This window comes from Meles meles, chromosome 5 (genome assembly GCF_922984935.1).
Source record: "Meles meles chromosome 5, mMelMel3.1 paternal haplotype, whole genome shotgun sequence".
Lineage (NCBI taxonomy): Eukaryota > Metazoa > Chordata > Mammalia > Carnivora > Mustelidae > Meles > Meles meles.
Genome location: NC_060070.1, coordinates 124,762,773 through 124,783,222, shown reverse-complemented (window position 1 = coordinate 124,783,222; position 20,450 = coordinate 124,762,773). Strand labels below are relative to the sequence as shown.

The following is a 20,450-nucleotide window of genomic DNA, read 5'->3' as shown; positions in this document are numbered from 1 at the left end:
GGAAGCAGGCCCCCCACCGAGCAGAGAGCCAGATGCAGGGCTCGATCCCAGGTCCCTGAGATCATGACCCAAGCCAAAGGCAGAGGCTTTAACCCACTGAGCCACCCAGGAGCCCCGAGCATGGGGTTTTATAATCAACTATTGAGTCATTGGACACTACAACAAAACTTATGATGTACCACATGCTGGCTAACTGAACATAATTTTTAAAAAATTAAAGGCAAAAATATTAAATAAATAAATACTCACCTGATCAAGAGAATCTAAGCTAGGGGAATCTCTCTGTCTTAAAGTCAGCTGATTTGAGACCTCACTTATATCTGCAAGGTCCCTGCCCAGGAGCACCTATATCAGTGTTTGATTGAATACCTGGGGGAAGAGGTCCTTCATCCAATCTACCTTTCATGGAGCTCCCACCTATCTCTTCAGGGCCCGTTCATCCCCACTGACTCTACGACATCCGTCCCTGCCTGGTCTCTGCCCTGTAGAGGAAAATACCCTCAAATTTCTTGGCGATGCTGTTTCCTCTTGCCAACAATTTGCTGATGACTTTCAGGAAAGGTGAGTCTTCAGGATCCTCTTGTGGAATGTAATCCTCTGGTGGGTCTTCTGACCACACATAATACCTGCATTCTGCATGTCTACTTCCTTCAGCTTCTTTATCCCATGTTTTACTATCTCTTTATTAGGGCAACTAAGTCATGTCTACCTTACGGAGAGTTGGACACCACTTTCCTCATCTACATAGAGCCACCCCAATGGTGATATTGCCCCATGTCCTGGGCTCCTGGATAAACCCATGTCCTGAAAAGTGCTCCTAGTCAATGCATTTTTCCTTCTCCATCCTGATATTCTGGCTCCTCAATCAAGCACCCTCAGAATCCAATCCCAGAGCTACTGCTCATGCTCCTACACATGCATGCTGGGTAGTTCTTGCAAAGCTACTGAGTAGATACCATTTGCATCTGCACCATCTTCCACACAGGAAGTATTAACCATTACTAGAGAAGGGCGAGCCTCCTCTCTGTGTCCAGAGGGTACTGAAGGACATCAACTGGGAAGACCTTGATCTAGTTTGCAGGCTCTTGGATTTTCCCCACAGGGGCACTGACTGTCACATCACAGGTCTGCCGTGGCTGAGTGTCCAAACCTCTCTGGAGTTCTTCCACTCTCCCAATTACATCTTCAGCTGCCATTCAGCTTTCACACTTCCTCTACAGGACATGGCCTCCATGAGATGCTACAGAGGCTCTCTTGTCTACACTAACTGTTTATTAACAGCCCTCAGATTCCCATGACTTTTCTTTGAGGCATCAGTACAGATCACCAGTAACCTGCCAACTCCACCGATTCTGCAGCACCCTCCCCTTCCATTACTTTCCATAGGCTTCTGTCATCCCACCTGCCATAGCTTTTCCCCAGACCAGGACAGTTTCTCAGCTCACCACCAGCAACACCTGTGGCAGCTCAGCCTCCCTTCGTGTCTCACCTTCCAGCCCTGATGGTGGCCTCCTAGTCTACCAGGCAGTGCATGAGCTCCTCCCCAATCCTCATCCTTCTGCTTGCATTTCTGGGACATTCCTTAATGCCACCTGTGTTTCAGTGTCCTGTGAGGAGCAGACCCCAGTACAGCATGATAATGCCAGGAATTTGTTAGGAGAAAGCCTTGTGAGAAGACATGGGGAAGGAAAGGAGCCAGAAAGGCTGGGAGAACAGCAAATCTTGATTCAAGTCTGAATCCGAGGGAAGGAGAGAGAAGGAAGTTTGGCTGGAAGCATCCTAGACCCAGTGCAGAGTCAGGCAAGTTCATCAGGGTATCAGGAAGCCTGGGAGCCTCAGTCAGCCTGCAGAGGAGAAAGAGTTCTGCCTCAGTTTCTGTGTTGTTCTCAAGGACAGGCTAGAGGAATTCTACAGGAAGTGCATTCTAAGAGCGGACATGGTATCAGATTTGAGAGCACACGGCCAGGGCCAGGGATCAGTTACATACCCTCAAGCCAAGGGTCAGGGATGTGTCTTCTCACAGCCACCACTTGAGAACAAAGACTGATGAAGAAAAAGAGAACAGGGGAAGAATTGTCGGATGAGTACTTGCAAGGAGACAAGAAGGGATGCCATCTAGGGCAGCACCAGAGGGAGTGGCTCTGGCTGGCAACAGCATGGATGGCACCTCTGCTAAAGGACTGCAAGGCCCATCACATGGGGACAGATGCTAGGACATGAACAGGTGGTAGAAGAAATCTGTACAATTGTCCTCTAATGTGTTCAGTACACAAGCAGATGGCAAACCTGCTAGACAAGGACGTTAAGGGAACAGTCTTACTGATGTTCCAGCTGAAGTCAGATGATGGTTGACTAGGAGCCTCCCAATGCTGTTCTCTCTAGAAAAACAACAAACACACACACACAAAAGATAAAAATATCAATCTATCAATCAATTAATCAGGTACAACCCTTGTTTCTGTAAAAACATCAATAAAAACAATAAACAGCGCAATTGATGACAATGGCTTTGGGAAAGCTCTGGACTACCCTGAGGAAACAGCAGAACGCTTTAGAGCACAAAACCCAAGGATGGCTACATAGAAAAGTGCAGGAAACATTTTACCCATGTCACCCCATCCTTCAGTCTGGAGCAACTCAGCACAAGGAAGATGCCCTCAGAGGGATGATTTCATCTGCAGGGAAAAGAGAACAGGAGGACTCCAGCCATCTTGCTCACCTGTGGAATCTGCATCCTTTGCCACCAAGGACCCCCACAGACAGTCTCCACTAATGCTGAACCTCCTGATGGAGCTGTCCAGAGTCCTGCCACTTCATCTCCTTCCCAGCACTGGAGCTCTCACTGTGGTGAGACATGCCCCCAGAGGTCCAAGTCCCTGCTGTGCTCCACTCTCCAGGATTAGGATCCCACAGAACCTCAACATCTACAAGGGCTGGAGATGCAGCTGCACTGTGTTCCACCCTTTGTTCCACATTTGGAGGTTTGAGCAAATGGTACTAGGGCCATGCAACTGCTGTTCTACACCCCTCTCCCTGACTCCTGATGGGGGCTTTGATCCAACATCATATAGGCAGTCTTGTCACTCTGTGCACCACCTCAGGAATCCTAAATTGAGGCTTAGCCCACCATCCCTGGGGCCATGTTGCTGAGTGTGTGTAGAGAACTTAATGGACTGGGGAATGAGGGGTTACTACATAACTTCCTTATTTTTGTATATTTTTGAATATCTATTGAATTCTCTTGTATGTGCATGAAGAATGTTTCTAAAAAATAAATTGCTTTAAAATAGCAAATACCTGACATATCATCCTCAGACTATGAATGATCAGGTTCTGATCTTCTCCTTTAGGACCAATCATCTTTTCACTGAACTATTTTGCCTTCAAATTTCCATTTCCAGAGCAGGTGGGCTGGATTGTATGGACAAATTCTCCCACTGAAATAGCTTGAAATGTCATGTAACTTGGGAAAACCATCATCTAGAAAGCATTAAAGCTCACAAGACAGTAATAAATGAATTAACAAGCACACCGCAGAAAGAAGGGAAAGACCCTACTTGGCCCCCCAGAGAGCAGAGTCCTGAAACATGGAGCAAAGGCTCTGTGAGTCCCCTGCCCAGAATGCAGACAGGCAGGCCCAGACCTTTCAGCTTCATGCCCTGAGCTGCTCTTTCTTACCATCACTTTCCCTTTTAAAGTGTAAATAAAACATTTACATTCTGATTCTGATGTGTATGCATGATGAACAATACAGGGTGTCATATATATTCACTGTAGAAAAATTATAAAATGATAAGATGACAAATGACAAGATAAAAAGGATGGTAGTCTTCACACTTGAGCTATTTGTTGCATTTGCTTCTAGTCTCTTATATGTCTGTCCCCCTGATGAGGGAAGTCTGTTTTGATAAGGTGAAGAGCACAGAGCTCAGGGGCTCCAGCCCTGCTCTCTCCAGATGTCATTTCCCAGTCATTTCTTCCTCACTCAGAAAAGAAAGAGTCGGGGTGCCTGGGTGGCTCAGTGGGTTGAAGCCTCTGCCTTCGGCTCAGGTCATGATCTCAGGGTCCTGGGATCAAGCCCCACATCGAGCTCTCTGCTCAGCCAGGAGCCTGCTTCCCTCCCTCTCTCTCTGCCTGCCTCTCTGCCTACTCGTGATCTCTGTCTGTCAAATAAATAAATAAAATCTTAAAAAAAAAAAAAAAGAAAGATTCAGGTGAGAACTGCACACTCTCCCCACCCCTCACTCCACCTCTGCACCTGTGTTCTCACCTTCTAAGCAGTGATGGGGGAAGGGTCTTCCTGTCTCAGACTCCCCCTCCATGTGGGCACACATGGCTTCTCACTCACCTGCATCATGCACTTCCCCCTCTTTCCTGGCTCAGCCATTCCTCCTACAAACATGTGGGGATGACTCCCATTCAGCAACAGGAAACAAAATTAAATAAATCAAAACAAAATCATCCCATAAAAAACCAGCATTTGCTCCCATGGGTCCTCCAACTCTTGCCCCATCTCTACGGCCTCTGTGCAGAACTCTTCCTGACCCATCATCTCACCCACCATGTTGTCTTTGTAGCAAATGGATAGAGGCACAGAGTTTTACAGTCCTTGATATTAAGACAGATATCCCCAAGTTTCCATGTCCCTATTTCCTGAATCTCAGAAACCACCTGCATTAGTTCTTCCAGCTGATTCTCTGATTATTGCTTCTGTGCCTCTAAGAAGCCTGCTTCTCAGACTCCTTCTCTGGTCTTCAGGTTTATGTGTCATCTTGACTGAATTGGCACCTTTTTCACACTTTCTTATCTGCCCCATATAATTATTTGATAATTTTGATGAGCTCAATGTGCAGTGTTTGCATGATTATGACCATGAAATGCTAATCACAACTGAGCCTTTCATAGACTATGATTATGATTCCTTTCCTGAATCAACTTTTTATTTTCCCTGGAGTAAATAACTATCTTATACCATCATTTGCTCAGTTTCTACTGTGCTCCTTTAAATCCTTCCCCCACCCCATCCTATTGAGTAAATCTTCATGAGCATATTCAAGCCAATCCAATCTTCTCCCATCTTCATGTCTGTGCAGCCGCCTGGCCTGCACCTCTCAGTCCTACCCCATGGGGAGGGGATGCCTACACCCCTGGGGTAGGGCTGACACCCAGACCCCTGCAGCTCCTCCTGGGGCCCTTGGCCTCTCTCCTGCTGGCTCCCTGTTGCTGGGATCCCACGTGCTCCCCTTGTTTAGTTTTCTCCATCTTCTGTCCCATGTTCCCTACTGGTGTCCCGTGGAAGGAAACAAGGAAAATAGAACAGAAACTCTCACATCTGATGAGACTTTAGGCTGCCCTCACTCTGAGTCACATGGTCACATGACAGAGACTTTGTGCTGGACAGAGTTGTCCTTAGGATTTGGGGGCCTTGTGTCATGTCTTTCAGACCACAGGCCTGTGTTGTCTCTTGGAGTCTTCCATCCTTCCATCATTTTTGTGATATTACACTGTGATGTGTCCTGGGATGGGTCTCCTCTCCTCTGCTCTAGGTAAGAATTTGGGTAGGTCTTACCCTGTGAAATTGAAGAAACATTCCTGAAATTGTTTTTCATCATTTCCTATCTCCATTCTTTATAAAACTTGGAATCACTTGATTAAGAAACAAATAGGTCTTCTCTCCTGCTGCCGTCACCCTCCTGACTGTACGACTTTGGGGAAGGACAACTGTAATCATCCAGTGTATCCACTCAATTATCCATTTCTAGGGTCATATTATTATTTCCCCATAGCTGTTCTATGATCGTACAGCACTGTGTGGAGTTGTGTTTTTGCTTCATATCCATATGCCTATTGCATCCTGTAGATGAGACTGATGCTAGTGGTAGGGGACCTGCTAGGTCTCCTGGATTCTGCTTTCGTGATGTCATGACTTTCTCCACACAGCACTCATCTCAGGAGCAACTTACATTGCCTTCTGTCATTTTTTCTCCATGCCCATCTCCCACATGACCCTGCCAGTGTCCTGTCACCAGGGTGTCACTCTTGCTCTGCACTGTAGTTCCAGAGGCCAGCTGATCCTGAGCTCCTGGATGCCTCGAGATGTCCACTGGATTACGGACTTTAGTGTGATTTGAGCAGCTGAGTCATATTGCTCATTAATGTCCTCCTAGGCTCTGAGTCCAGCATCCTCCCATCACAGAACATTCTGGAACATTGGAACAGCTCGCTTGCATGGAGTGCACATCAACCCCCTTCCTGAAGGACAGGTAACAATGAAAGACAAGTCAACAAGTCCTCTGAAAACAAACCTTCTGGGCTGAACCCTGGCTCTACCACTTCCTTCTCTCCAAGTCTTCCCTTGCCTGTTTATGCAAAAGGATCCCCTAGGGGGTGCCTCATGGGTTTCCTTTCATGATGAACTTCAACACTCTGTGTAAAACACATGATGATAATCCCAAGACATGTTAAGTGTTCCACTATTTATACTCACAATTATCATATTGATTATAACACTTACATAACTTTTATTCTTTGTTTTCATAAACCACAATTCAAGAAACGTTCCTGAAAATAACTTTCAAAAACTTTCAAAAACAAGTGTGATTAACTCCTTAGGATAATCTCCTAAAAGAAAATGTATGTGTCACAATATAAGCACATTTAAATTATGGAGATTTTTTCAAAAACACCCTTTAAAAATTATATACCAGTGTTCACTCCCATCAACATTTATTTATTTTTTATTAAGATTTATTTATTTATTTGAGAGAGAGTATGAGTGGGTGGAGGGGCAGAGGGAGAGAATCTCAAACAGACTCCCTGCTGAGTGCAGAGCCCTATTCAGGGTGGATCTCATGACCCAAATGATCATGACCTAAGTCAGAATCACAAGTGAATCTATTAACTGACTGAGCCATCTAGGTGACTCTCCCATCAACCTTTAGGATGGTGTGTTTTACTGACCCTTCTGTGGGGCACTCTCATCAGTTACTTTCATCTTTGTCAAGTTCATGTATTCTAAGTTCTATTCCTATTTCTTAGTGCAGATTCTCATTTTTGTTTATGTTTACTTATCACCAATATACTTGTTTGATATTTCATTTCTTCCTTTCCAAATTGTTTTGTAATATATTTAATTCCTTTTTCTTTCATTTTCTCTTTTATTATTTGAGTACAATTGACCCACAATGTTCCATGCCTTTCAGGTGTACAACATAGTGACCTTCCATATAATCCAACAATTCCATTTTGGTTTTTGCCCAAAGTTATTGAAAATACCAATTCTATAATTATGTTTTGAATAGTTGTACCTGTTTTAAAATATGGAATTGAAGAGAGAAGAGCCAGCAGCCCCCAATATCAGAAGCTGGTCTGACACTGAGAGTCGGGCTCAGTGTGGTCAGAAGCTGGCGAATGTCCACCACTTGGCCATATTCTTCTCCTGTGGGACTTGAGTCAGTCACCTCACAGAACATCAGCATCAGACAAGGACACTCTGAAACCATGACATCACTTTGTGTCATTACAGACAAAACAAGGCATTAAACAACCCACAGAATAACACATATCTCCCTGTGTCAGTCAATGTGAACAATCGCTGCTTCTTCACCATGACTGCTCCCACCTCACTCTGGTGTGGTCTGCTGGAGAGCAGACTCATTGAGATGCTCAATCATAGGACTGCCCACAAGTCCTGTCAACACACAGTCAGGAGTGAGCCCCATGTCCATGGATCCTCTCCAATACTCCCTTCCAAAGCCCATGTTCCATAGGTTTTAACACCTTCATATTAAGATGTCCCATGGCCACCAAAGGAGTGCATTCTCTCTCACTGCAACAGGTAATAGATCCAACTTGAATGCTCACAGGTGCTCCTGGTGGTCTTGGACTGAACAACATTGAACCATGCTACCTTTGGTCTGTGAATATTGTTTTTCTGTTTTTTACTTTGATCATGTACATGTGTTTGTGTCTTTGTGAGTATGTGGATCATATGCTGAAATTTCATATACTTCTTTATGGGTTTTCATCATTAGGCCATGCTTAGAGAATTCTTTATCCCAGACTTGTAAACATTTCGGGTATATTTTCCCCTCAGTGGAAATGAAGGGCAGAGGGTTTTGAAGGAGAAGGGAAATGCAGAAAATTGTCTGAATTTGCATAAAAGTATGGGGAAGAGATGACATAAACTTCCTAAGGTGGTGGAATCTAAGATGTCCATCTTCTGCTTTATGATTTTTACAAGTATGTACAGAGCCTGCGAGGTATCTGATATATGTGTGTTCAATAAATCCTCTCACTTGGGCTCAGTGAAGACTTATGTGCCTGAAACTTACATTTACCAGTTGAATGCAAACAACACCAAGAAGACAGCCAAGGTAATAGAGACATCAGTTAGCTCCAGTAATGGGCATTTTTCAACAGTATGACCTTGATGTGATACATTATGTTTTGGTTAATGTCTGTACACTTCAGCTGTTACAATGCAAGTTAATTAAACTTTCATGCTGTATTTTAAGGATATGTCTCAGACCAACATAGACAACTTCATAACTTCCATTTAAAGGCAAATTTAATACACATACACCTATGAGTCACACAGTATCTTCTTTGAGGAGGATTCTGACAATTAAGAGCGTTCTAGATATGTACTGTCTGAATAGTAGCTATGAGCCACTTATGGCTACTTAAATTCCTACTAATTTAAAACAATTAAAAATGCAACTGCTCAGCACACCAGCCCCATTTCAAGTACCACCTGCATCTCAGGAAACCCCTGCATCTTGTGGCCACCATACTGGACAGCGCAGATACAGAACAATTCCTTCCACACAGACTGTAGTATTGGATGGTACTGCTCTCCATACTTTGTGGGTCTCAAGTCAGATGCATGTAAAGTGAGAAGACCAACATGATTTCTCTTACAGACGACATCAGATTTCTGTCTGGGATGTGAATACATATGAAGCCAATGTGTCACAAAATCAAAGTTGTTTATGTCTGGGTCTGGTGCCTTCAGGGCAAACTGTCCCCAGTTACAAAACGAAAATCCCTATCCCTCCACCTCCCTTCCCAGACTGGGGACCCTCTCTGCCATCACATTTCCAGGAGGTGAGGTCTCTTCTAGATGCTCTCAGGGGCTAGAGTCAGAGCTGAGGTTTCAGAGGCAGGAAGTGCAGCTCAGGGAAAGGGATTCTGCTGAGTGAGGAGGAGGCCAGGGCAAGACTAGTGGGAACCTCTCCCAGGGTTTTCAGAGCAGCCGTTCTTGAAATGTGGTCTCGGAAGCACCTGATGTCATGGAGGCCCTTTCACAGAATCCACAAGGTTAAAACTGTTTTCATAATGTCACTTAGACATTTTCACCATGTTGACATTCGCACTGAGGTAAAACTTAGCAAGAATGGAGGTGATGGGTCCACAAGGCAATTGTTATTCTTCACCACTACTCACTTTCATAAAAAACCAAAAACACTCTGTCAGCCATCTTTCTGATCCACCTTAACAGTCACATGAATATCTTGGCGGATGCCTTTTTTTTTTTTTTTTTTTTTTGGCGGATGCCTTCAAGAGTAATCACTATACCTAGAAGAGAGGCAAAAATCAAGTCTTATTTGTCCATGCTCCAAAGTCATTGCCCAGTTTCTAACTGTGATGACAAAGCATGGTTTTGTTTTTTGTTTCTTTGTTGTTGTTTTTTTTTCTGGTGCTTCCAACAGTTTACTCATTTCTGTACCCAATGCGTACAGTGCACTGACCTATGTGGGGCCTCCTAGGATCCCCTGCAAAGCCATGGAAAACACAAGACACACTGAAGGGAGATCCCCGGGCCCCAAAGAAAGGCCCGAAAGTGCACAGAGTTCTTCCCAGAAAATCTTCAACCTGACAGTGCCTTTCCAGAACAGTTTAGAGGGCACTGTAATTGGGCTGAAGGGACCATAAATCTCAACTTCGTTCTCTATGTAACATATTTCACTTTTCCAGGTTAAAAGACAGTTAAGTGATGAGGAACTAGAAACACCAAGGGCTCAAAGTCTCTATTAGGAGTGAAGACGTGGGGCAGCAGTTAGCTGTGAGAACAGATCCACAGCCCATGAAGTGTGTCGGGGGGAGGTTGCTTAGCTGGAGCTTAAAGCCTGGGAGAGGCACCCAGTGCTCACCAACCCAAAAGATGAAGCACGGTTACACTGGGAATTTGAAATCACTGATGATCACCGAGCTGGAAATATTGTTGGGAACCTCAAGGGCAGGTTAAACATGTGTGGAGTGGTCAGCCCCAGATTTGATGTACAGCTCAAAATCTACCAAAATGGCAGAAAAATCTGTTCCCTTCCTTCCAGTTTGGTTTCATTGTCTGGACAACCTCAGCTGGCATCATGGACCGTGAAGAAGCAAGACAAAACACACACAAGGGAAAATCCTGAGACTCTTTTTCTAAGGACATGATACACACATGCAAATAAATGTATGTATACATACATATATATATGTATGGATATGGATATGGATCTTGTACTAATGCATGATTTTTTAAAAAAGTAATGTGTTGTTTCACTAAATTTTAAAAGTGTTTCAGTGTTGATGAGACTGAAAAGAATTATTGAAAAGTAACATTTGTTTTAATATTACCACAAATCCCAACAGAAAAATTCGTCAGTAGTGAGAACCTCTCAGGTTTGTTGGTGGATCACAGGTTTTCCAAAATTGAGAGCTTACATTTGATCAAGGCAATGATAAATGTTGTTGAGTCATCAGTTGAATCAACCAGTTGAATCATCAAAAATTATTATCTTTACTAAATTATTCTCAAGTCCATTTTTAAACATGTCTTACATGATCTGTGAGATGGACAGAGCACTTCTGCCACATACCTAAGCTCCAAGGTAAATAATTTGTATGAAATTCGTATGAACTTAACTGGTTAAGTGATCTCATTTTTTTTTTCTCTACACAATGTCATTTTTACCTGAAGGAATGGATGACATAGAAACGTGGATTATTTAGACTGGGCAATTTGACAGGCAGTTTCTGGAAAATGAACAGGAATGTATCCATTCATGAATCAACTCACATACAACAGCTGAGAATACTTGTTGCCTTGATCAAATGTAAGCTCTCAATTTTGGAAAACCTGTGATCCACCAACAAACCTGAGAGGTTCTCACTACTGACAAATTTTTCTGTTGGGATTTGTGGTAATATTAAAACAAATGTGACTTTTCAATAATTCTTTTCAGTCTCATCAACACTGAATCACTTTTTTTTTTAAAGATTTTATTTATTTATTTGAGAGAGAGACAGTGAGAGAGAGCATGAAAGGGGAGAAGGTCAGAGGGAGCAGACTCCCCATTGGGCAGGGAGCCTGATGTGGGACTCGATTCCAGGGCCCTGGGATCATGACCTGAGCTGAAGGCAGACGCTCAACCAACTGAGCCACCCAGGCACCCTGAAACACTTTTAAAATGTAGTGAAACAACACATTACTTTAAAAAAAAATTATGCTTTAGTACAAGATCCATTCAGTGCACAAGATGGACCTGTGGATTTTAATGTAACAGGAAAGGAAATAGTCAATAATACTGTTTAGGTGCCACTTCACCAATAACCTTAAGGAAAGTACAACTTGTGTAGTGTGAATATAGTATCAAAGCTGAATATCTGAAAAGGTTATAAAACCTACGGTTCTCCCATATCTGTGCAAGGCTGTGAATGTTTTTCATATACTTCACCCAAAACAATGCAATAAATGCAGAAGCAAATCTGAACATCTAGTGGTTTAGGAAGTTAAGAAAAAGACTTGAAAAAATGCAAAGTATAACAAAATCCAACTCTTCTCACTACCCGGTTGATTTAAGGGAACTAATTTTTCATAAAAACAGTATTGCTGTTTTCATGCCATGGGTTTTTAATATGATTCTAAATGAATTTTTTTTTAATTTTTCACTTTTTTAGAGAGACAGAGTGAGCAGAGAGGGGCTGAGGGAGGAGAGAGAGAATCTTAAGCAGGCTCCAAGGTCAGCACTGAGACCGCGAAACCGAGGTGAGGCTTGATCTCAGCACCTGAAATCAAGAGTTGCTGGCTTACCTGACTGAACCACACATGCGCCCTGGTAAATTTTTTTCAAACAGGCTTTTTCCTACTATGATCAATATTGATAGCTATAACCTACATTCACAAAATTATCGTTGGGGCCTCAGTAATCTGTGAGACTGTATAGATATCCTTCTAATAAAATGTTTCAGAAACACTGACACAGCTCCTGGGCCACGACTCAAGGAGACAATGTGACAGAGAGCACCCGTGCAGAGGGGTCGAGGTAAAGGCCGAGGTCCCTGTACCTGCCTCTCAAGGTCTCAGGCCCTAGTGCCCTGTGTGGGGCCTGGAAGCTCAATGCTGGGAAGTCCCCTTCTTCGAGGGTTTCACTTCTCCCTCTCACAACCTGTGTCACCTCCTCCTGCCTGGATACTCGTGATGCGGTCCCTGTTCACACTCCCATTGGGTGTCGGGTTTCCGCGAAGCCCATCAGCGGAACACCGGTTCCGGGTTCTGAAGTCCTCACCAGACCTGCGGAGACCCAGTTGTTCCTCAGACCCTAAGGGTCTGGACCATGGGGTGCCCAATCCTCTTCCTGCTGCTGTCGGGGGCCCTGGCCGTGACCGAGACCTGGGCGGGTGAGTGCGGGCGGGAGGAAAGGGCATTGCGGGGCGGGAGCGAGGGGACCCCCGGGCAGGGACGCGGGATCCCCGGGGAAGGGCTTCTTCGCCGATCCAGCCCCAGACCCCCAGCCGCCCCCGGCCCCACCCCGGCCTGTGCTGCCCCGTCCCTCCCCGCCTCCGCCCTGCTTTCCCCAACTCGCTGCCCCCTCTCCCTGCCCTCCCGGCCGCCTCCACCTGGGCCCCAGCCCCGCGCCGGGAGGAGGGTCGCGCGGGGTCTCAGCCCCTCCGCGCCCGCAGGCTCCCACTCCCTGAGGTATTTCTACACCGGCGTGTCCCGGCCCGGCCGCGGGGAGCCCCGCTTCATCGCCGTCGGCTACGTGGACGACACGCAGTTCGTGCGGTTCGACAGCGACTCTGCCAGTCGGAGGATGGAGCCGCGGGCGCCGTGGATGGAGCAGGAGGGGCCGGAGTATTGGGACCGGCAGACGCGGAACCTCAAGGACGCCGCACACGCTTTCCGAGTGAACCTGAACACCCTGCGGGACTACTATAACCAGAGCGCGGCCGGTGAGCGACAGGGCCCGGGTCCAGGTCACGACCCCCATCCCCACGTTTCCTGCCAGGGCCTACCCAGGTGTCTGGGTCCGAGCGCCACCCTGAGGCTGCGGGACCCACCAGTACCCCTAACCCGGAACAAGCACGGGAACTTTCAGGCTGTTTTATTTTCTCGTTCGACTTAACCCCCTGCCTGTGGGGGCGGGGCCAGGGTCTCACACCATCCAGCGCATGTACGGCTGTGACGTGGGGCCCGACGGCCGCCTCCTCCGCGGGTACAGTCAGGTGGCCTACGACGGCGCGGATTACCTCGCCCTGAACGAGGACCTGCGCTCCTGGACGGTGGCGGACGCCACAGCGCAGATCTCCCGGCGCAAGTGGGAGGCGGCGGATGAGGCGGAGCATGAGAGGAACTACCTGGAGGTGACATGCCTGGAGTGGCTCCACAGGTACCTGGAGAACGGGAAGGAGTCGCTGCTGCGCGCAGGTACCAGGACCACAGGGCCGTCCATGATCTCCCCTCCCCTGGGGCTGGCTTCCCACTAGGACGGGGCAAATGGACTCAGTGTCAGAACACCGTCCTCCCACGGGTGTTGAGAGGGAGGTCCGCCTGGGTGTTTATGTTCCTACTAGAGAGTGACTCACCCAAAGGGCAGCTTTTCTCTAAAGGACAATTGAGGAATCCAGTCTCTCCCAGGAGACAGGTGGAGACCATCCCTCCAATAACCCATCAGCGGTTCCCTTTGACCCTGGCAGCCACCCTGGAACCATGACTTAACCTATCAAGGCCTTTTTCTCCAATACGAAAGTCTTTGGAGGTCTGACTGGGTGTTTTGAGTCATTCGCCTCCCACCACAGTCGGGACCATTAGTGTGCTCTCCCCGTTAAACCTACAGCCTCCTATCCTGAACTCTCTCCCTGAGTCTAGAACTTTCCAGGATTAGAAGATCCTAAGGGCTGGGTTGGTGACTGGGTTTTGTGCTTCTTCCATCCCAACCAATACCCAGTCCATCTCAAGATGGTCACATGAATGCCATTTCAGTGGCCTGTAAAGGTAAACCCAAGTGTGGATTTTCTGATTTTCTTCCTCAGAAACCCCCAATACACACGTGACCCGCCACCCCATCTCTGACCGTGATGTCACCCTGAGGTGTTGGGCCCTGGACTTCTACCCTGCGGAGATCACCCTGACCTGGCAGCGAGATGGAGAGGACCTAACCCAGGACACAGAGCTCGTGGAGACCAGGCCTGCAGGAGATGGAACCTTCCAGAAGTGGGCGGCTGTGGTGGTGCCTTCTGGACAGGAGCAGAGATACACATGCCATGTGCAGCATGAGGGGCTGTCTGAACCCATCACCCGGAGATGGGGTAAGGAGGGTTTTGGGTAGAGCCTCTTCTCAGGGAAAGCAGAAGGCCTTCTGGAGAACTTCAGCAGGGCCAGGACACTTACCAGAGCTCTGGACCCTTCACCTTCCTTCCATTTCCAGAGCCACCTCGCACCATCCCCATCACATGGATCATTGCTGGTCTGGTTCTCCTGGTGGTCATTGCAGTGATTGGAGTTGCGATCTGGTGGAAGAAGCACTCAGGTAAGGAATGGAGTAGGGGGGATCTCAGGTTGCTTGTCCTGCTGGGGGATTTCCTAGGTAGCAGACTGTCCTGCCTTGTTACTGAGAAGTACCATCCTCACGAATGGACTTGCTTGCTCTGGAACTGATCATGAACACTCACTCTGTAGCAAACACTTGTGAAAATGAAGGACACATTTTCATCTTGTTAATTCTGGTGATGGGGACCTCATTGCCCAGCAGTCACAGGACAGAGAGGGTAGTCCCTGCTGAGGACAGAACGCCAGCAAGTCAGGTGACCCAGTGACTCCTCACCTCATTGTTCATGCTTTCTGTCATGTCCTGGTTGTTCAGTTACAATTCTGGAAGTTCATTTAGAACCAGGACTGGGAGCTTCTTCTAGGATCTCATGGCCCAGCCCTGTCCCAGGCCTCTGACATGATATTTTTTCCCCATAGGAGAGAAAGGACCAGGCTACTCTCATGCTGCACGTAAGTATGGAGGGGTGATCCCTGAGACCCTGGGATAGTGCAGACAGGACCCTATGGGGAGCTCACACCCCCCATAGCTCTTCCTTTAGTCTCCTCTCCTGTGGGCTCTGACCATGTCCTGTTTTTTCTCCCCTAGGCGATGACAGTGCCCAGGGCTCTGATGTGTCTCTCACGGCTGCTAAAGGTGAGACCCTGGAGACCCTAATGTGGGGAAGGGTTGGGGCACTAGGAACACTTTGAGCATGAGGGGGCTTCTGAGATGTCCCCACTTATGGGACTGACCTCAATTTGTATATGATTTTTTTTTCACAGTGTGAGGCCTTGTGGGGACTAAGAGATGGAAGATTTCTTCACACCCCCACTCAGGGACATCAGCAACCCCTGACTTCTCTTTGTGCAGAAGATGTCAGAATGTGTCTGTGTTCCTTAGAGCATATGTGAGGACATGAGGAGATTTGCCCACCCTGCCCACCAGACCTCTCCCTAATCTGATTTTATTCTCCTTTCTGATGTGCTTTCCTGTTCCAGCAGAGGCAGGGCTGGACCATCTCCATCCCTGTCTTTATTTCATGTTGGGCTGAGTACAAATGACTTACTTCTGTATTGAAAATGAGAATCCAGACATGAGTTGTGTTTCCTAATTCTCCCATATGGGGTAATATGGGGTAATAAAAGAGGAGATTTGTAAAATTAAGACAGCAAATAAATGGAAGCTCTGAGAACTTTCTAGAATCCATGCATTTACTGTGCTGAGTCCATTGTGGGGGAGGGCAGAAGGCTGTGAGGAGACGAATGGGGTTGGGTCCTGTGCCCAGTGTGAGCTCAGTGCATTGTGGGGGTGACGTGCTTACCCCTCAGCTGGGTCATCTCTCTGCTCTGTGTCCTTTGTCCTTGTGTGGAAGCTTGTCTCACTAGGAGCTGTGATCACAGGGACTTGGATATCACCTGTCACCAGGACCTTGTGCAGCAAGAGCTTCCTGTGACTGGGTCAGCCTCACCTCGGGCCTGGGTTGGGTCATAGCCTCCATTCCAGGGTGGGCTTTTTTCGTTGTTTCTCTAGAGCATCAGGCCAGCTCTTGCTCTTGTGTACCAGTTCTTGTCCCATTCTCCCTGGGTGACCCTGTCAGTTACAGCAGCAGGTGTCCTTTGGGCTGTTGTTTGGGCCTAGGTTGTCCCCGGCACACAGGAGTCTCTCTGGTATGGAGAGATGAACTTTCAGATTCATCCATCTCTTCCCCTCACTCTAGACCTGTTTTCTAGATTATTCTTAGGATTCTGGAGATAGAGGAGGAATCTGAAAGTTTCTCAGCCTTAATGAACATCAGTTAGTTTCTCTCTCCAGCTGCTCTGCCCTCTCTCCCCTAACGCTTTGTTCAATGATCCTAGTGCTGGCTTGGATCCAAGTTCATGGATCTATAAAGCAGAGTCTAATGTAGATCTCTTTGTGGTTGGAGAAAAGGACCCAAAAAGCCTGAGTACAGTGTTTCTGGAGAGAGAGATCTGTGTGCTGTGCTGTGCAGGAGAGATGGTGTGGGGGGAGGGGCTGAGCAGAGAGAGGGAGGGGAGAGCAGCCCTGTGAGGGGAGAGAGACAGCACGGATGGGGAGGTGGGTGCACGTGGGGCAGGAGCTGCCTCGGAACAGCTGTGCCTGAGACTCATCTAGAAGAAGGAGTCCTCTAGTTATTCATTCAACTGATAACTGTCATGTGCCTCATACAGGACATGCTGTGTTTACATCTAGGACACCTCAGTGAGACTAAGAAGAGGGAAAATGTGCTGGTCTTGTGGAGAGTATGTTTTAGTGTAAGGGGCAGACTACACTTGACCCTCTGACAATGTGGGGACTGGGGCAGTGGCCCCCTCACGCAGTCAGAAATCCAATATAGCTTTTGACTCCCTCAAAACATAAGAACTAATAGCCTACTGTTGCTAGAAGCCTCACTGATAACATGAAGAGTCACTTAACACATGTTTATGTTACATGTAGAAAACAGTCTTCTAACAATGAATGAAGTTGCAAAAATTGGTCAGAAATCACAAAGATGAGGAAATGCATGGACAGTACCTACTGTAAAAAGTCCGCACATGGGTGCACACGCACTGTGCAAACTAGTGTCATCAGAGGTGAACTGTGTATTGTGTAAGTGCAGTAATAAGGGAAGTGTTTAAGTTGGAAGTTGGCAGGAGCTGTGAGGAAGGAGAACCAGTTAGTACCTGTGCTGGGACGGGGACCGTGGCTCCTTTACTCCAGGGATCAGGGGAGCCTCACTGAGAAGGTGACCTCATCGTGGAGGTCTGAGGATATTAGAAGGTTTTTGAGTTTTCTCTGAGTGAGGAGTGGAGTTATAAGAATGAACAGATTAATGGGATTGACTTTGTAAGCAGCACCTGTTTGCCGCTGTGAGAATCGAGAGGAGCAGGGCGAGTGACCAGTGGGGACAATGTAGGAAACCAGTGCTGTGACCCAGGAGGGGGATGTGGGCTGTACGTCTGGGGTGTGAGGAGGGAAGATATAGGAAATGGTTGGGTGCTGGATATTCACAGATGGACTTTGCAGCCTTTCCCAACCACCAAATCTGGGTGGTGAGTAGGAGGAATCATGGAGGGCATCCAGTATTTCAGACTGCAGGTAGAAATGTGGAGTGCCTTCCTTGGCTATGGGGAAGATTCTTGAAGCAAGACATTGGGGGAAGCAGCATCACAGGCAACCAGTTTGGGCATGTGGAATCTGAGATGTCCACTAGAAATGCAGTGAGGTTGGCAGTTGGACACAGAGCACAGGGGAGGAGAAATATCCAGGTTGGAGAAATAGATCTGGGAGGTGACAGCATATACATGATGATTAGAGCCTTCAGCAGAGATGAGGTCCCCAGGAGTCGAAGGCCGTAGAAGAAAAAGGAACAGGACCAAACCCTGGACTCCTCAGGGCTAAGCAGGCTGATCAGAGCGCACATCCATGGCGCACTGCACAGTCTGGTTCTGCGTCTAGAAGGCACAGAGACCAGGGAAGCCCAGCCTTCAGTGTGCATGGGAATTTCCTGGACTATGAAGATCTAGACAGTCTGGGGTAGAGCGTGAGATGCTGGGTTGATAACAAGGTCGGTGCTGCTGCTGCTGGTCTTCAGATCCCACACTGAGTAGCGAGCACAGGAAGCAGGATCCCCCCATGGCCATGCATCAGCCTCTCCTGTAGGGCTTATCATGTCAGTGATTCCTGGGCCCACGCCCAACATTCTAAGCTGGGGGGTCTGGGGAGAGGTCTGAGTTTTTGGCAATAAAGCCACAGGCAATCCTGAGACTCCACCAGATAGAGAAACACTGAAGTCATCAATGAGAGCCCTCATTGTGGGAAGGGGTTTTACAGACACATTTAAATGGTTTTTTGCGGGCGTCTGGGTGTCCCACACTTGCTTTCAGCTCAGGTCATGACCTCAGGGTCATAAGAACTAGCCCATGTTGGGTGCTGCACCCAGTACAGAGTCTGCTTGAAATATCTTCCCTCTCCCTCTACCCCTCCCTGTCTCTCGCACGCATGCTCTCTCTCTCGCTCTCTTTCTGTCTCAAATAAATAAATAAAATCTTCAGATGTCTTTTTGTAGGAAGAAAAATGCAAGACATTCTGGGAGATGCATTTTTTTCTCTCCTGTGGGGCACAGCCAGGTGGCAGACTGAGGACATTTTCATCTCAACATAAAACGTCTGAGTTACTGAGAGTGTAGATATTAAATGTCTGCATCACACAAAAGGAAATGGTAACTATGTGACATGATGCACATGTTAGCTAATGTCATGGTTGTAATCACTGTGCAATACAGAAATGTATCGGTCAGCAGGTTGTACCCTATACTCACCCAATGGTGTATGTCAATCATATCTCTATAAAGTTGGTAAAAGATGTCTGAAATCTTGCTCTTGGAAACTCTTCCCTACATGGGTTTCTGACTCCTTGTGATACATACATAAGTTACAGAGAGATTCCGGGAAGAGAGAGAATATATGGGACCTTTTTTATTTCCAGGAAAGCCACAATACAGGCTTGAGGCTACACAGCCAGAAGCAGAATCCACACTGGACCCTAGACAGAGACCCACATTAGCCAGCACCCGCTACTGGGTATTGAAGCCACTGATTCCCCTGAGGGAGGCCACTGGACCCTGTGGCTGGGACTGCTATCGCTGCTGCCCCTGACAGCTGCATGACATGACTGTGACACTGCTCAGACCCCCTGTGCCTAATGCATGGACACTGTCCCAGTGTGTTTGTCACGTGTCCAACACAGTCTGGCAGGTGGTCACATGATGTTGAAGCTTCATGTTATGTTCAAGTGCTGGACTGTTTGGCAAAGCGGGTTCTCCTCTCTCTGGTTGGAGGTGTCTGTGCCCCCAACAAGATTATTGACGTGTGGCATTCCTGCACATGGCGAGAGAGGTACTTGTTCTGGGAATAGACATTGGGAGCCAGGAATGGAAAAAAATGACAAATTTCCACATTTGGAGCCGTGATCTGAGACTAGAACTTGATTTGGACACTGTAGGCACTCAAGACTGCTTGGAGGAGGAGTGACTCATAAGTCAGCTTATTCCCTTTCTTTCAGCTTATTCCCTTAATGGTTGTTATGGCCCAGGTTTGTCCACTCCTGTCCCTACTCACATGGAGTAGCATTGTTGGGTCATGAAGTGATTGCTCAACATGTCTTCTCCATCCTTTGTCTCTTCCTGGGATTAAAAACCCAGATCTGTGTCACTTCAGATGATCATCATGTACACACTGACATTTATGTTTCTTTCTATATATACATATTTCTGGGGAGGGTATCCATAATTTCATCAGGTTTATGTGGCCTCCACAAAAGTCTGAAAACCATTCCCGTGTAGACACTGCCTATTTCATGTCTGGTCCATGAACAGCTAATTATCACAGTGTTTCAGCAGATCCAATGACGTGATATTCATGCTCAGTTTTGTTTGGAAATAACCAGTCTCAGACAGGAGAAGATAGAGCTCTCTGGCTTATACTCACTTTCAACTTCTGTATGTACTTTCTGTGGGCTGAGGAACAGTTCCCAGATCAGGGCTGGCTCACAGGAGACACAGATCACCATTGATTTAGGTGACTTACACTTTAGCACTGAGTTGAGTGCCTAAAACAGAGCAGAAATGAAAAACATTTATTGAGGATTCCATTT

The 20,450-nt window shown here is 47.0% G+C and overlaps 1 protein-coding gene across 1 annotated transcript; it reads left to right on the top strand.

The window, feature by feature from the left end:
* The first annotated feature begins 12,506 nt into the window (after positions 1–12,506).
* LOC123942644 (DLA class I histocompatibility antigen, A9/A9 alpha chain-like) lies at positions 12,507–15,987 on the top strand. Its single transcript, XM_046006711.1, has 8 exons — positions 12,507–12,666; positions 12,949–13,218; positions 13,418–13,693; positions 14,299–14,574; positions 14,694–14,795; positions 15,233–15,265; positions 15,402–15,449; positions 15,578–15,987. The coding sequence occupies exons 1-8, from the start codon at positions 12,603–12,605 to the stop codon at positions 15,580–15,582; spliced, it is 1,074 nt and encodes a 357-aa protein (XP_045862667.1). The 5' UTR covers positions 12,507–12,602; the 3' UTR covers positions 15,583–15,987.
* Positions 15,988–20,450: the final 4,463 nt, after the last annotated feature.

Bases quoted from the DNA above. Each gene is read 5' to 3' on its own strand.
- LOC123942644 (XM_046006711.1), top strand. From the start codon at position 12,603: ATGGGGTGCCCAATCCTCTTCCTGCTGCTGTCGGGGGCCCTGGCCGTG. The intron at 12,667-12,948 runs GTGAGTGCGGGC...CCGCGCCCGCAG, and splicing joins CGTGACCGAGACCTGGGCGG to GCTCCCACTCCCTGAGGTAT. The intron at 13,219-13,417 runs GTGAGCGACAGG...GGGCGGGGCCAG, and splicing joins CTATAACCAGAGCGCGGCCG to GGTCTCACACCATCCAGCGC.